The sequence below is a fragment of the Aedes aegypti genome, chromosome 3, assembly GCF_002204515.2.
Source record: "Aedes aegypti strain LVP_AGWG chromosome 3, AaegL5.0 Primary Assembly, whole genome shotgun sequence".
In the NCBI taxonomy this organism is placed as follows: domain Eukaryota; kingdom Metazoa; phylum Arthropoda; class Insecta; order Diptera; family Culicidae; genus Aedes; species Aedes aegypti.
Window position 1 is genome coordinate 195,963,369 of NC_035109.1, and position 13,995 is coordinate 195,977,363.

Genomic DNA, 13,995 nt, shown 5'->3' on the forward strand with positions numbered 1-13,995 from the left:
TGCCTGATACTATTTCGTCCCAATGGATCATTGAAATAACTAAAACGGCCGCTATGGAAAGTATAGATAGCGCCACCGTAGCCTCGTGTGTTTGACAGAACATCAATGCTGTCAGAATGTTAAATTCCATATACAGTGGCGCCTTTGTTTTGTGCGGTGAGCACTTGCAAAATCTACCTTCAATGATCCATTTTCGAACTAGTTTTTCAGACATTTAGTGTGACTATCATTACCGTGAATGAAAGCAGCACGTCGTACTTATATAAATTTTGAACACTAGCCGAGGATTTCTGAATTTGAAAAATGAATCATTATTAATCTTTTAGTTTTTTTTTTTTTTTTTTTTTTTTTTTTTTTTTTTTTTTTTTTTTTTTTTTTTTTTTTTTTTCTCATAAATGTTTCATTTTATTTATTTACTGCTTTTTTTTTTCTTGGAGAAGGGAAAAGCCCGTGAGAGTGTAGCTACTTTAAGCCACTTCTCCCATAGGCATAAAACCTTCTCATCTTTTCAAAAAAATAAGTATAATTCAACGATTGAGCGATAACTGCACTTCCAATGAGCGTAGCTCTTTGAAGGAAGCGCTATAGTTTAGAATTTTCACAAACTTTCAATTCACATTATAAATGTTTATGAGCATTGATCTTTACTGAAGTTGGTGGCAAGCGATGGGTGAAGTGATGAATGGTGGCGATGGCGGCGGGTGGCTGGCGGCGGGTGGCTAGCAGTGGGTGGTGGTGATTGGTGGCTGGCGGTGGGTGGTGGCGAAGGGTGGTGGTGGCGTGGAATGACAAAGAACAGATACGGAAGTGGCATTAGAAAAAATGCATATTACAATACAAATTGCTCGACTTTCTGCTTTAGTGCATTGCGTACAAAACGTTTGAAGTGAAACATATTCTGGAAGCTCTTACAGTTTTCTGGTAGGGCATTGTAGAGTTTACTACCAAAATAGGTGATTTTTTTCTTCCCAAATTCCGAATTGGGTCGAAATAAAAAAATATGGTTGGCCTGCCGTGATGAGCGACTTTGTTGACTCATATGAAGGACCGTATTGTGGTGCGTCGAAGTTCCCTTGACGATTTTTTGCATCTGTACCAATACTTGATATTCGTATAAGGCTTTTATTGGTAACAGTGAGTCATTTCTATTCGAATATAGATTGACGGTGGGATACAGCAAAGGTTTGCGTAGCACTATTTTAAGACAGCGGTTTTGTAAAACTTGAAGTTCGCGTAGATGAGATTTGCTGGCAGAACCCCATACAGCTGTTACGTATTGCAGTCGTGAGTGAACCAAAGCAAAATAAATCTGCTTGCGACAGGTTTGAGGCATAAAGCTGGATATCTTTCGTAGTATTCCACAGAGAGAGCTAACTTTTGATTTCAATTTGTTGATGTGTGCTGCCCAGCTCATTACAGAATCAATAGTGAGGCCCAAAAACTCGTGCTCATACACCTTATCCAGATTATGACCACCGATAGAAATCGGGCCGTGTGCAGGAATTTTTCTTCGTGGAGTGTGAATCAGCATGTATTTGGTTTTATTGAGATTAAGAGACAGCACGTTCTCCCCAAAATACTCTAATAGCACTTCAAGATCCATTTTGATTTGGTTAAGGATAGTATCGCAATTCGTACCGCGGTAAAAGACTGCGGTATCGTCAGCGAAAAGACGGAGTTTTCCATGAAGGTTCAATCTGGCGACGTCGTTGACAAACAAAAGAAATAATATGGGCCCCAAATTACTTCCTTGTGGGACTCCAGTAGTCACGAGGCGAAGCTGGCTTTTATGTTCTCCTATTGATACATACTGATGGCGATCAGTAAGGTAGCTTTTTAGCAGATCTTTGGCAATCCCTCTTATTCCATATGACTCCAACTTTCGTAGCAGCAGGTCATGGTCAACCGTGTCAAAGGCCTTTTTTAAGTCGATGAACAAAGCTCCAACTATCTGCTTGTTGTCTAAAGCGTCATATATTTCGTCTACCAGTTCATGACACGCAGTGAGTGTGCTGGATCCTTGTCGAAAACCATATTGCTGGCCATATATGAGATGATGTTTTGTTGAAAACTCTAGTATTCTGGAGACAAGTAATTTTTCTAGTAACTTATCAATGATCGACAATGTAGAAATTGGACGATAGTTGTTCATGTCTTTTGGATCTCCGGACTTGAATACAGGTATGACTCGCGCAATCTTGAGACAGTCGGGAAATTCACCGCTGACGATAATTTCATTGAAAGTTTCCATCAGTAGCGATGCGAAGAAACTATGGTGATGTTTGATGAATGATACTGGTATGCCATCCGGTCCTGCTGACTTCTTGGAATCCAGTCGATTGATCAATAATATGATCTCGTTTCTTGTAGAAGGTTTCAAAAAGATTGTTGACTGTAACGAGCCCAACGTTGGAACATACTTGTTGCGGATCCGTTATTAGCTGCGCCCCGTTTCGAATTGCCGTGGGTTTACTATTGCTCTTCTGGTTGCCCATCACGTTTTTGATGATTTTCCAGGCTGCCTTCTGGTTGTTTCCACTCAAAAGTCCTTCGTAATAGTCCCGCTTTGTCTTAGCTTTTTTGTCTTGAAGTATTTTTGAAACATGTGCGAAAAGTTCTGTGGTATGGTTATCATTTGGGTTGTTTCGTTTCTTTTTAAGTAACTTATCTTTGATCTTGATCAATTTCCACAGGTCTAATGTCATCCAAGGGCACGACCCTTTCAGTTTCACACGTTGTGTTACTAGTCTTGAACAGTCATTCAGTATTTCGTTATAGTGCGTAATAACATAATTCAGTCTTTCGTTAACTGACAAATTTTGCGGTATATTGAGGATCGATCGTTCAAACAATTCGTTTAGTCGAGAATGGTCTATGATACGTTTATGCAAAGTGCTCTCTGAGGTATGGCATTTCATATTGATTGAAGAACAAATCAAACAATGATCACTCACATCAGTGAAGATAGTTTCATTGAATACATCCTCAATCATTGAAGTTGAACAAACCACATGGTCTAATATGTTGTTACTACTTTGCCTAGATACGACTGTGTTAGTAGGCAGCATATTGTAGGTTTCCAATAACCTGATATATTCGCCTACAATATTATTCGTGGTAATGTTCAACGGGATATTCAAGTCGCCAACAAGAACACATTTCTCGTTGTTTTTTGAAAGAGATATCATGCCTTCTATCTCGTGGAGGAATCGCCTTACATCAAAGCTGGGTGGTCGGTAAACTGCATGTAAGTTAATGGCATTTGCTTCAAATTTGAACCGACAGTGAATGTGATGGAATCCTTCTATAACGATGTTTCTACACACATCCATTTGTAGTTCATTACGTACAAACACAGCCAAACCTCCATGTGTCCAGGTTTATTACAAGAATACGTCAAAAGATTTTTTTTTCAGGAGCCGCAAAGAATTTTTTGGATAATGTTTTCATTTTTTCATAGAATACTGCCAACAGCATTTCACGATGGTTCGTTACAGGTTATTTATTTTACCTAATATTTTAGGATCGGATCATATCATATCGGATTTTTTTTCCCTGAAGTATTCATCAAGACATTTCTAACAGAATGCATTTTGGGATTGAATAACGCTCCAATAATAAGTTTTCAGATACTCTTCTTGAGTTTGTCGTATCTTTAGCAAAGCTCGGAGAAACTCCTCTAAGAATTTTTCTATGAGTATCTCCACGTAATCTGTCAAACTGTCAAGACACATATTCCTTGAAAACAAATTCCGCAAATTTTAGCTTTCAAGCATTTTCTGGAATTTCATAAGAATTTCGGTTGAAGAAGGATCTTAAGAATATCTGGATAATTTCATGAGTATCCTAGAAAAAAAACAAACTGGACATATTTGTTAGTAAGCTGTAAAAATCCTGAAGTAACGTTTAAATTCTAATTCAGGAAATTTAAAAAAAAATTTGGAAATTTGAAATATAGCAAAATGGAAAAATTGAAATTGAAAGAGATAGCCAAATGAAAAAATATCAGTATAAGAGCACTTTGCGATATTATCTTAATACGTACTATTTCCAGCAACAACCTGATAGAAAAAAAAAACAGTAAATATCCTGTTCTACAGATTTGTTCTCTTCAAATGAGATGCTTTATTGTTTTTCCTCTATTTATGGTTTTACCAGTTTTACTAAAATATTGAGAAAACTCGTCAAAATTGACATGATTTCCTGAAGTGAACTCCATTTTTTCTCAAGATTTTGAGAAAAATAAGCGAAACTAGGCAACGAGTTGATTTAGGAAACTTTAGAACTAAATATTTTTGGAGCGGTCCACGCCAACTTCGAAGAGTACTGTTGATGCTTTTCATTTTAGAAAAATTTAGATTTTGAGGATAAGTATAAGTAGTAAAGTACAGTTCACTCTACAATGCATTTAAGCATTTGCTCTATGATGCACTGCATTTTTGAAAGATGGATTACCATCTTTTTCCATTATTCGTTTTAAATTGCAGACAATCAACTTGATTGATGTTATAGTAATTACATTTTTCCCTGACCTCTAGTGAAATTCCCTGATTTTCCCTGACTTTCCAGGTCAAAAATTAAATTCCCTGACATTCCCTGACTTTCCAGGTTTTTCCAGGTAGTCGACACCCTGAAACGTCAAATTAGTGAACTCGTGCATTGGTCCATCCCAAGCAACACACATGTTATAATTGAGTATTATTAACTTATATATGACCAGATCTGGTTATATAGCTGTTGATAATGCTCAATTATAACATGTGTGCTGCTCGAGATGGACCTTTGTACGAGTTCACTAATTTGACGTTTGAGCGGTGTCATATTCACTTGAACTCGTGCCTTGGTCCATTGTCTATTGGCCGTCAGCGAAGTAGGCTTGATAAATTCTCACGAACTGGTTTACTACAGGTAACATTATGTAGGGGAAGACGGGGTAAGACCGCCCGCCTGAGCAATTTAATTCATATGTCAAAAACAAGAATCAATAAATCCTTTTTCGACGCAGCATGTCATTTTTTCGAAACCTTAGGCATGATTAAAAAATATCACATGTGTAGTATTTGTAAAAAATAATTTACTTTTTGATGCTTGAAAAAGTGATGTCTTATCACGATTATTTTTAGCGACGGGGTAAAACCGCCCACCCACGGGGTAAAAGCGACCACCACGGTTTTTGTGCACAATTTTGCGAAACAAATATCAGTTCTCTGTGATTCTAAGAAATATAATGTTTTATGAATTCTACATTGATTAACGGGGACATTGAACTATTTTTAGGGTTATAATTAACTTAAAAAACTTAGATATGTACTTATGATCACCTTGAAACACCCATATTTTGGAAAAAATATGCGTATTTGGTTTGTATTTCTTACAAAATTGATTTTATTTTACTCGAATAGTAATGTACAACGTAGTTACAACTTTCAAAATGGTTTAGACATTTTATTTGGTATAAATAGGGGTGGCGGTCTTACCCCATCATCAGTGGTCGGTTTTACCCCGCTAACGCAATTTTCACAACTATGGCCTTATTTCAAAGATAAATATTTACAATTCATATTTCACTTTACTGAAGCATTTTTCACATTTCTGTTAAAGCAAGGACGGGTAATTTGTTATGTTTTTACAACAAAATCCTTAAGTGAGCATGTGTTAAAATTAGATTAAATTCAATATTGACGAGCAGAAACTTTGTTTTTGATATTTGTTATGAAAAATTTTATGTAAATATCACCCTAAATGGTTTGGAATGTCAAAAATCTTGTGTTTATGGAAAGTGCATGGTGAACTTTTAAGAAAACTGCCATTTTCATGCCAAACTGAAGGTGGTCCGTCTTACCCCGGTGGGCGCTCTTACCCCGTCTTCCCCTAGGCCGCATTTTATAACGCTGATCGCTTCAAAGTGCTCAGCATCATTCAAATGTTCATCGAAATGCTACTTCCATTTTTCAATCATCACACGTTCGTTCGTAAAGATGCTTCCCTGTACATCTGGCTGTCGACACAAAGTCTCTGATGGATGCGTTGCGCTTTTGATAGAGCTTCCGAGTTTGTTTTAGACCGGTACAGCCAGAGGACTGACACGGCTGTCATACTGCATACATTTCGGCGCTTCGTCACATCGTTTTGGTACTCACTTGCTGGTCGGTTTGCCATAACTTGCTCCTGATTTCCGAGTGTACGGCTCATGTGCTGACTACTGATAGTGCTAGTTTCTGGCAATTAAGGAGAAGTAGGCTGTCATTGAAATTTGTACGCATCATCGATGACTAATTCATCACACGATATAGATTTAATGAAAATCAGTTGGTTTTGCACTGACATAGCTGAAAAAGTATAAGCATACTTCCTGCATATAGGTAAACGCACATTGTGATACTTTTCTGAATCATTCAAAGTCCACGTGGGTGCCAAAACGAATAACGGGCTCTTAGCCTTAAACATATTGCGTTTCAATCGTCGTATTTGATGACGCTTTTCCTTTTTTCAACATTGTGTTGAATGTTTTACACATCAGTAAAACGTAATTGATGTCTTCTATCCAAACAAATCATCGTTAGGTGAGAATTGTCGGTGTCGTATAGCGAGGTTACAATTCTCGACTCGAGTGAAGTGACTCTCCATTTGATTTAGACGGCGAGTCACTTCACTCGAGTCGAGAATTGTCACCGACAATTCTCACTTCCCGCCAATCGTAGAATAAACTCAAATGTTGGGTAGCAGATTATTGGTTCATTTCATCCCCCTGGGTACAGCTGCTCCATCTTCACGCATTCCGCTTCGCCCAGACAGCATTTTTTTTCAAATGAGGCTCCTTTTATTTCCGTTTTCGGTATCAGAATAATTTTCTTTTTAAAGTCACGTAGGAATACATTTATAATCATCCAAATGAGTTCAAATTTTGAGAGGACACTCAAAATTTGATCTAGAATCGAAAAAGCGGTGTGGAGCCAAAACAATGTTTTGAATCACTTTAACAATGTTTCATTTATTTAGGGCGAGGCGATTGGCACACAATTGAGGTTTTTACAGAAATGTTTATTCTAAATTTGAGATGTTATTATTGTCTTTATGACCGAGGCTTTCGGCGCTTGGCTGGTTCACCTCGACGATTTGAGGTGGTCGATTGCACGTTTTCTTCTTTTCCATGTCATTTAGAGAAGACGGACCTAGGGATGGCCCATTTGATCGAAGCTTGAGAATATTGTTTCAAGCAAGATAGCAAAGTAGCCTTGGAAGTGATATCTTTTGAATGTAATACATTGAAGAAATGTGATACACTTCTATATATTTAATACTTTTGTATAGTTTATAGCGAGATGCTTTACTAATAACACGAGCGAATGACTATCTTCCGGACAGCTATGAAGTAGGTACTACTTATAAATGTAACAAACTGTTGATGAGGGTAAAAGCTATTAGATTGCTGGTAATAAGTTGGAATATATATTAACGAAAAAATTTCCTTATTTACTCATGCACGTTTTCATATATACATAGTAATCTAAATAATAACGAAGCAAACAACTTGATAAATTTTAATTGAATTAGTTCTTCAAATGGATAACGTGTCCCATTGTAGTTATCGATTCTCGATTTTGTGATATAAGTTTAATCGTTCCGAAACATGCACATTCCACAGCATAAATGTAACATATCCGCAATTATGGTAAATTAGCGCCTTAGGCAAGTATATTGACTGTTTTTTATTCTTTATTCAATGATCCAAGATCGCTGAGGAATGTTTCTGGGGTTAAAATATGGGACGAGCCAATGTACACTTCCCAATTTTTAACGGCGGCCGTCACTTCGTAGGCGCAACGAATTTCAGAGTAGCTCACTCCGCCAATAACGAACACAATGAGGCGCGGTACATTTTTGACCGCCGTCTGTGACTTATCCTTGTGCCAGTGACCATAGCGAGCACTGTTGAAAAGGCGTGAATGAGAAGTTTAGAGATTGTCAGAATTCCATTACGAAAATGGGGAATTAATTATAATCATTGAAACATTCCGAATGAATATTATCGGCCCTGTACAAATACGATAAAATGAGTAATTACCTGGTAGGTGCATGGAATCCAGCTGTTTTACGTCCCCCAAGGAACGGGAAATGTCTTTCGTCCAATTTATTATCGATAGAATCTTCCATGATATCCTTAATGACCGGAGTCCATCTTGACATCTGATAGGTATGTTCATTTATACGCTCCTTCCTTGGTACCGAATATCCTTTTTTACGGTTGCCCTAAAATCGAAATTTGTAATTGATTAGATTTGGATATGTTAGACTTCGGATTGTCAGTGCAGACAGTGCTCGAGGGTGTTCAGAAAATGTCCAAGCAGAAACGAAGAGGAGATCGATACTGTGCCGTGATAAACGTTTAAAAGGCCAGCTGATAGGCCATCGCTATAGCGTTTCACAAAATGCAGGTCCCCGCTGCCAGATTCTGAAGAGCTACTTCCAAAGTCTTGGTGTACAAAGGGTAGAAATCAATGCAAGTGACAACTCTTCGGGACAGGTTGTATGATGAAGTCTTAACCCTTGAATACCCAAATTCAGAAGATATAGTTGAGTAGATCGCGAAGTAACATCTGCAAATGGTCGTCGGAGCGCCTGTATTATACCGGAAGTCACACTTCGGCGGGATCACGGCACCGACAACAATAATACAATCATTCACAAAAATTGTAAAAAATAAGTACGCAGCTCGGTGAAGAATTCGATTTGTAAATTACCTGTAGTAATTATCCAAAATGGAATTCGAAAATGCGAAGGATCAATGTAAAAGTGCTCGTGTTGTAAAAAGCTGCATTCTGCGACATGTTGCGTTAAATTCCTAAATGCTTATCTTTGACAGATACGCATATTTCGACTACCACTTGCAGTCTTCTTCAGTGTCAGTCACTCGTATCCATATAGTATAGTGGATACAAGTAACTGTCACTGAAGAAGACTGCAAGTGGTAATCGAAATACGCGTATCTGTCAAAGATAAGCAAGTAGGGCGGAATTAAAAGGTACAAGGTACTCCAATCTACTTTTAAGTTTCTCTATTGAGATTCTGCTCAGAGGATTAGAATACATTAAAAAGAGTTGTTGCGTTAAACTACTGGGTATTTGGGTATGAAAAAAACAATATATACTTACATCAGCAATGACGTTGATTCCCAGGTAGCTCAAATTGGTGATCATTTCTCTTTCCTTTGGTTCGATCTGGGCGTGCGTGACCAGTTTGGTCAAGTTCTCTTCGGAAATGCCATTTTTAATCATGACGTACAGAGCGATAATGCGAACCTTATCGTAGTTGGACACTGACTGGTCCAACAATATCGGTACAATGTTGCGCATGTGATCCTTAATTTTCTCTCCTTCTGCGTCGGTACCCATGGCAAGATCTTGTTCCACCCGGCACAGCTTGTCCACATATCCCTGGTAGGATTTCATGCAATCCTCTGCCAAATGCAAATGGGTGGAATACTTGGACAATTGCTTCTGATATTGCGGCATTTTCTTAATCATCTGCGAAAGATCTTTCATAGACTGCTTCTCCGTCTGAGTGAGTCTCTTAGATTCGGTGAAGGTTTTCAAATACTGCGTAACGCTTTGTGATACAACAGCAATATGCTGATGGCGCAAATCAACCCACAAATCGTCATTTTCGTCCAACAAAACTTCCTTTTCTGCAGCATTTGGCGATGGAATGAACTTATACACATCATTAACAATTGGAAGTAAATCGTACGCCATTGCTTGCAAAGTTAGCTCGTGGAGCAGAGGAGAAACGCAGTCGAAACCGCGGTCAATGATGAGCAATTGTGATCTTGCTTTTTCTGGACCTTCACCCATGGTCGGTTCATCAGCTTTGTAGGCATCCAGTTTTTGCTGTACCATTTGGGCCAACTCCATGTTTCCTTCCCATTCTCTGGAAAAAAAGAGGGAAATAGCAGACGTGTGAAAATGGTGTTTAAATATTCAATAATACTAAATTAGTCGAAAAACACGAACAAACCAAGCAATGGTCTTTAGGCTACCGTGACCGCCCCTAACTCTGCGCGGCTCCAAACTCTGCGCACTTTCACTTAAATCCATCACAATCTGGTAAAATACTTAAATTTGCGTTCAAAATTTATTTTTTACATAGGTATTGGTACAATAGTAATCAAGAAGCACGCGAAGAATTTTCTCGACAAATTCACGTTTATTACTTTAATAAAAAATAAAATAGCTTTCACGGAGAAATATTTTTACCTAACTTTTGAGTTTACTTTACCCAAAATTAAGTATATCGATTATAGTTTCACCCCAAAATCTCTCGGTTTTCTCTTTCTCCCACACGAATGTTGTCAAAAATAGAGAGAGCTGCATCTACCCAATGGGGGTACTTTGGCCCAATAAGCCAAATTTGGGTAAATGCAACTTTTCTTATGTTTGGGTCGAAAGAACTCAATTTTGCGTTAAATCAACCCAAAATTGAGTATATTTTTCTAATGGAATTAAAGCCAAACTACCTAGTGGGGACCTTGGAAATTTAGCCAAAATTGAGTTATTGGGCTCAACTACGGAATTGCGTTGAAACAACCCAAAATTGAGTTGAATTCCGTTTCCGTGTTGAAAATATTGAAAAATGTCCAAATTGATAGCCCGTTACCAAAAATGCTATTAGGTGGCCCGTTACCAATTATGCCCTTAGGTCATTTAAAGACGGGGAAGGTGTAGCATATTATCTTTCAACCTTTTTCCAATAACTAAAATTAAACATGCAACTATCTCAAATTCCATGGAGAGCTGCTTTTCGCATTGGAGGGTATGTTGACATGTAAACTGTAAACTCATAACAACAAATAGCAATTAGTTTATTTATCGAGCAATCATAACTGGTAAGGTGCAACTTATTTTTTCTTCACTTTCTTATTCTTCTGAGTGCGCATAGTAAGGAACCATTTTTCAACTATGTCCCTTACTATGCGCAGCAGTTATGAAACGTTATTTTCAACTTATAATCAACCCTTCATAAGTCGATATTGAAGGGAACCATCAACTTATCGACAGCATAGAGATATGGAATAGAAATGCTTTGGAAAATTGTTTTCCATCGTAGTAAGGGAAGATTAAAAGATGACGTCCATATTTTTTAGGAGTTCTACTTTCCACCCCCTTCCTCCCTGACCATGCAATAAAATAATTTTGATTTTTTGTGTAATTCAATGAGTCAATGTGTCAATATTGATTTTTCCCACTTTTGAGCTATTTTTTCATATACAGACTATGTAAATCAATGAAAATCACCGAAAAAGTCCGATTATGAAATTATAGACCAAATACTGAACTCTAGCGAAAAAAATCAGAGGTACATTCGATTTGCATAATCTGCTGGTTTAGACATAGCATGAGAGGGATCGATAATCCTAAATTTTGCGTGACGCACTTAATGGATTTATCCTTACGCTTAAACAATTCTTCGTATTGAGTAGAAATGTTCTGGTTTCACATAGGTATAACAAGCCAGAACTGGGCTCTTATTTTTTTTCAAACTCGGTCCCGACCCGAATTCGAGACAATTATTTAATACCAAACTTTGACCTGACCCGACTTGAACAAAATTTAGTTTTTTTATAGCTTCTAGTAAAATTTTTCTTCACACGCCAAGGGTTGATGCAAAAAAGACGTTGTTTATACCAATTTTAATTTGTGTTTAGATTTTAGAAAACTAAGTTTATCACATATTTTGCAAATCATAGGATGATTTCGATTATTTTGAGAGTTACATTTAAGGCCCAAGTAAAAATGGTGCAAAAGTCAAAAATGAAAAAGCAGTTTTCTCTTTTAAAATAAACAAATCGAAGAAAATAGAAACACACAGCTCTTTTATTTGCCAAATAAAAAGTCTGTGTGTTTTTATTTTCATCAATTTGTTGTTTTAAAAGGAGAAAACTGCTTTTTCAGTTCTGACTTTTGGGCCATTTTTTCTTGCACCTTAAAGGCATTCAGTAGGATAATTCGCTAATTGTTGAACGCTACCCAAATGTTGAACGATCTGTAGAAACCATGTTAGAACAGGAAATTGAACCATTTTCAAACAGTTTCAATAAATTATACATATTATTTTATAAGTTAGCTGTACTATTGGACACAATAAATTTAATTAGCACATTTATTTCTTAAACGAAATATTTATTGAAAATTTTTATCGGTGGATGAAACGAATATTTCAATTCTCTTAGAAAATAACTTAAGCTAGGGCTGCTATGAAATAAGCTGTGTAGTAAAACATATTACGTATATTGGGTTAAGCACCTATTCACGATATCAGTAAAAGTCTACTTTAGTTATTTTTTAAACATCCGTACAATTTACTCGTACCTATTAATTACATAAAAACATTTTCAATTGCACTTTCGTTTCACGTGCATTTTCCATTTGTTGAACACTAGCATAACATGACAGTCTTGGTTTCATCAACAATATTGCCAGATTTTTTATTTTCGTAGCAAACACCTATATTGAAATGGAATGTTGCATTACACAATGTAGTATTGTTTATTGGTTTAAAAATCTGTTGAATAATTATTATTAAAAATCGTATAATGGTGTCTGTTACAATGATGAAAAACGCAATTCAGTAAAGTATAATTAATTGCATCCCTGGCTATATCCTGAATCTATTCGAATTTCACTATCTTCACTATGGCATCAATGCCATCACCGTTTGTTTGTTTACATCATGATTGAAATTACGCATCGGCTGCCTATTTATCCGGAGTATAACCTCAATCTGCTGATTGATGCTGTAATGTCGAAGGCAATGTACATTAGGAGAAGCCGCTAAAATCTATGGAGTGCCGAAGGGGACGATTCACTTCCGTCTCAGCCCAGAGTGGTCAGGGAAAGTGCTTCGCGGACCTTACCCTGTCATCACAACCGACGAGGAGCGCGAACTTGCAAGTTGAATGAATGCGGGAGTAAAGCGGTCAACATTTTGGCGGCAATCGTTCAACATTACGATAAGATGGGTTATGTATGCGTTGAACAATTGGGTATAGACCTATCTTTCTAAATATATATTTTTTTATTTCGAAATGGACATTACAGTGCCAAAAATGTAACAGGAATAATGTTAAACAATCGCCTACGGTGTTGAATGCTTTTTTTAGCAACCTTTCTATCAGAGTTTTCATTAAAATCAAATAAATAACATAAAAACGTCTATCTTAATCGTCCAACATTTGGCGATTTACCCTAACAGTAACTATCACGGATTAAATTATAAATAAATTCACTTCCTTTAGTAAACTTATTTGTCATAGACATGCCACGTTCCACTGGGGACGTAAAGCTGTAGAAACCAAGAAACTAAAGAACAATTCGGAGTTTAAATGCTAGTAACGCTTTTAGTAAAATACTTCACCAGTTATAAAGAATTTATCGAGTGCGCAGAGTTAGGAACATTAATGCGCAGACTGAGGAGCATTGCCATAATAAGTGCGCAGAGTTAGGAATACGGACACCATTGAGAAGGTTTAAAAATTTGCCATACAAATCATTATTTAGTAAAGATTTTATATTTTTCCCTTATACATAAAATCAATAAGTATTTGTTCCTAAAATTTCAGAGTATTGTGTTTTGTTTTCAATTAATTAAAGCTGATTGAAATTTGAAAAGCCTTAAATGCGCAGAGTATGGGGCCTTCACGGTAATCAGAAAATTCTGAATAAAAGCACAGTGAGGAACAAAACTTTAGGACTTTTTTGTGTAATCGCCGAGAATAAAGCAATTTTTTGCATATTGCTATTGAAATTTTTCATCTAAAATTTTATGTTGCTAGGGTAGAAGCACCGTTTTTGGCCAGCCTAGTAAACATTTCTTAAAAAAAAATATTTGGTAAGCCATATTTATACGTTATACGCAAGCTGTCAATCCATATTATGTATGAAAAATATCGGATCTGAGCTGAAACCAGTTTTTTGCTTTGAAAATCTTGTTGCTCAATAT

At 36.8% G+C, this 13,995-nt stretch overlaps 1 protein-coding gene across 2 annotated transcripts in view; it reads right to left on the reverse strand.

The window, feature by feature from the left end:
* The window catches only part of LOC5569005 (protein ROP), a 38,852-nt gene that overhangs the window by 6,405 nt on the left and 18,452 nt on the right, over positions 1-13,995 (reverse strand). Inside the window, exons 6-8 of one of the 2 annotated variants that reach the window (XM_001652608.2) lie at positions 9,153-9,927; positions 8,066-8,250; positions 7,275-7,929 (exon numbers count right to left, since the gene is read on the reverse strand). In XM_001652608.2, the coding sequence (XP_001652658.1) occupies positions 7,710-7,929; positions 8,066-8,250; positions 9,153-9,927 (1,180 nt within the window). In that variant the 3' untranslated portion in view covers positions 7,275-7,709. Of the gene's footprint in view, positions 1-7,274; positions 7,930-8,065; positions 8,251-9,152; positions 9,928-13,995 lie in introns of those variants that run through there. The other variant, XM_021854571.1, reaches the window with a different exon arrangement.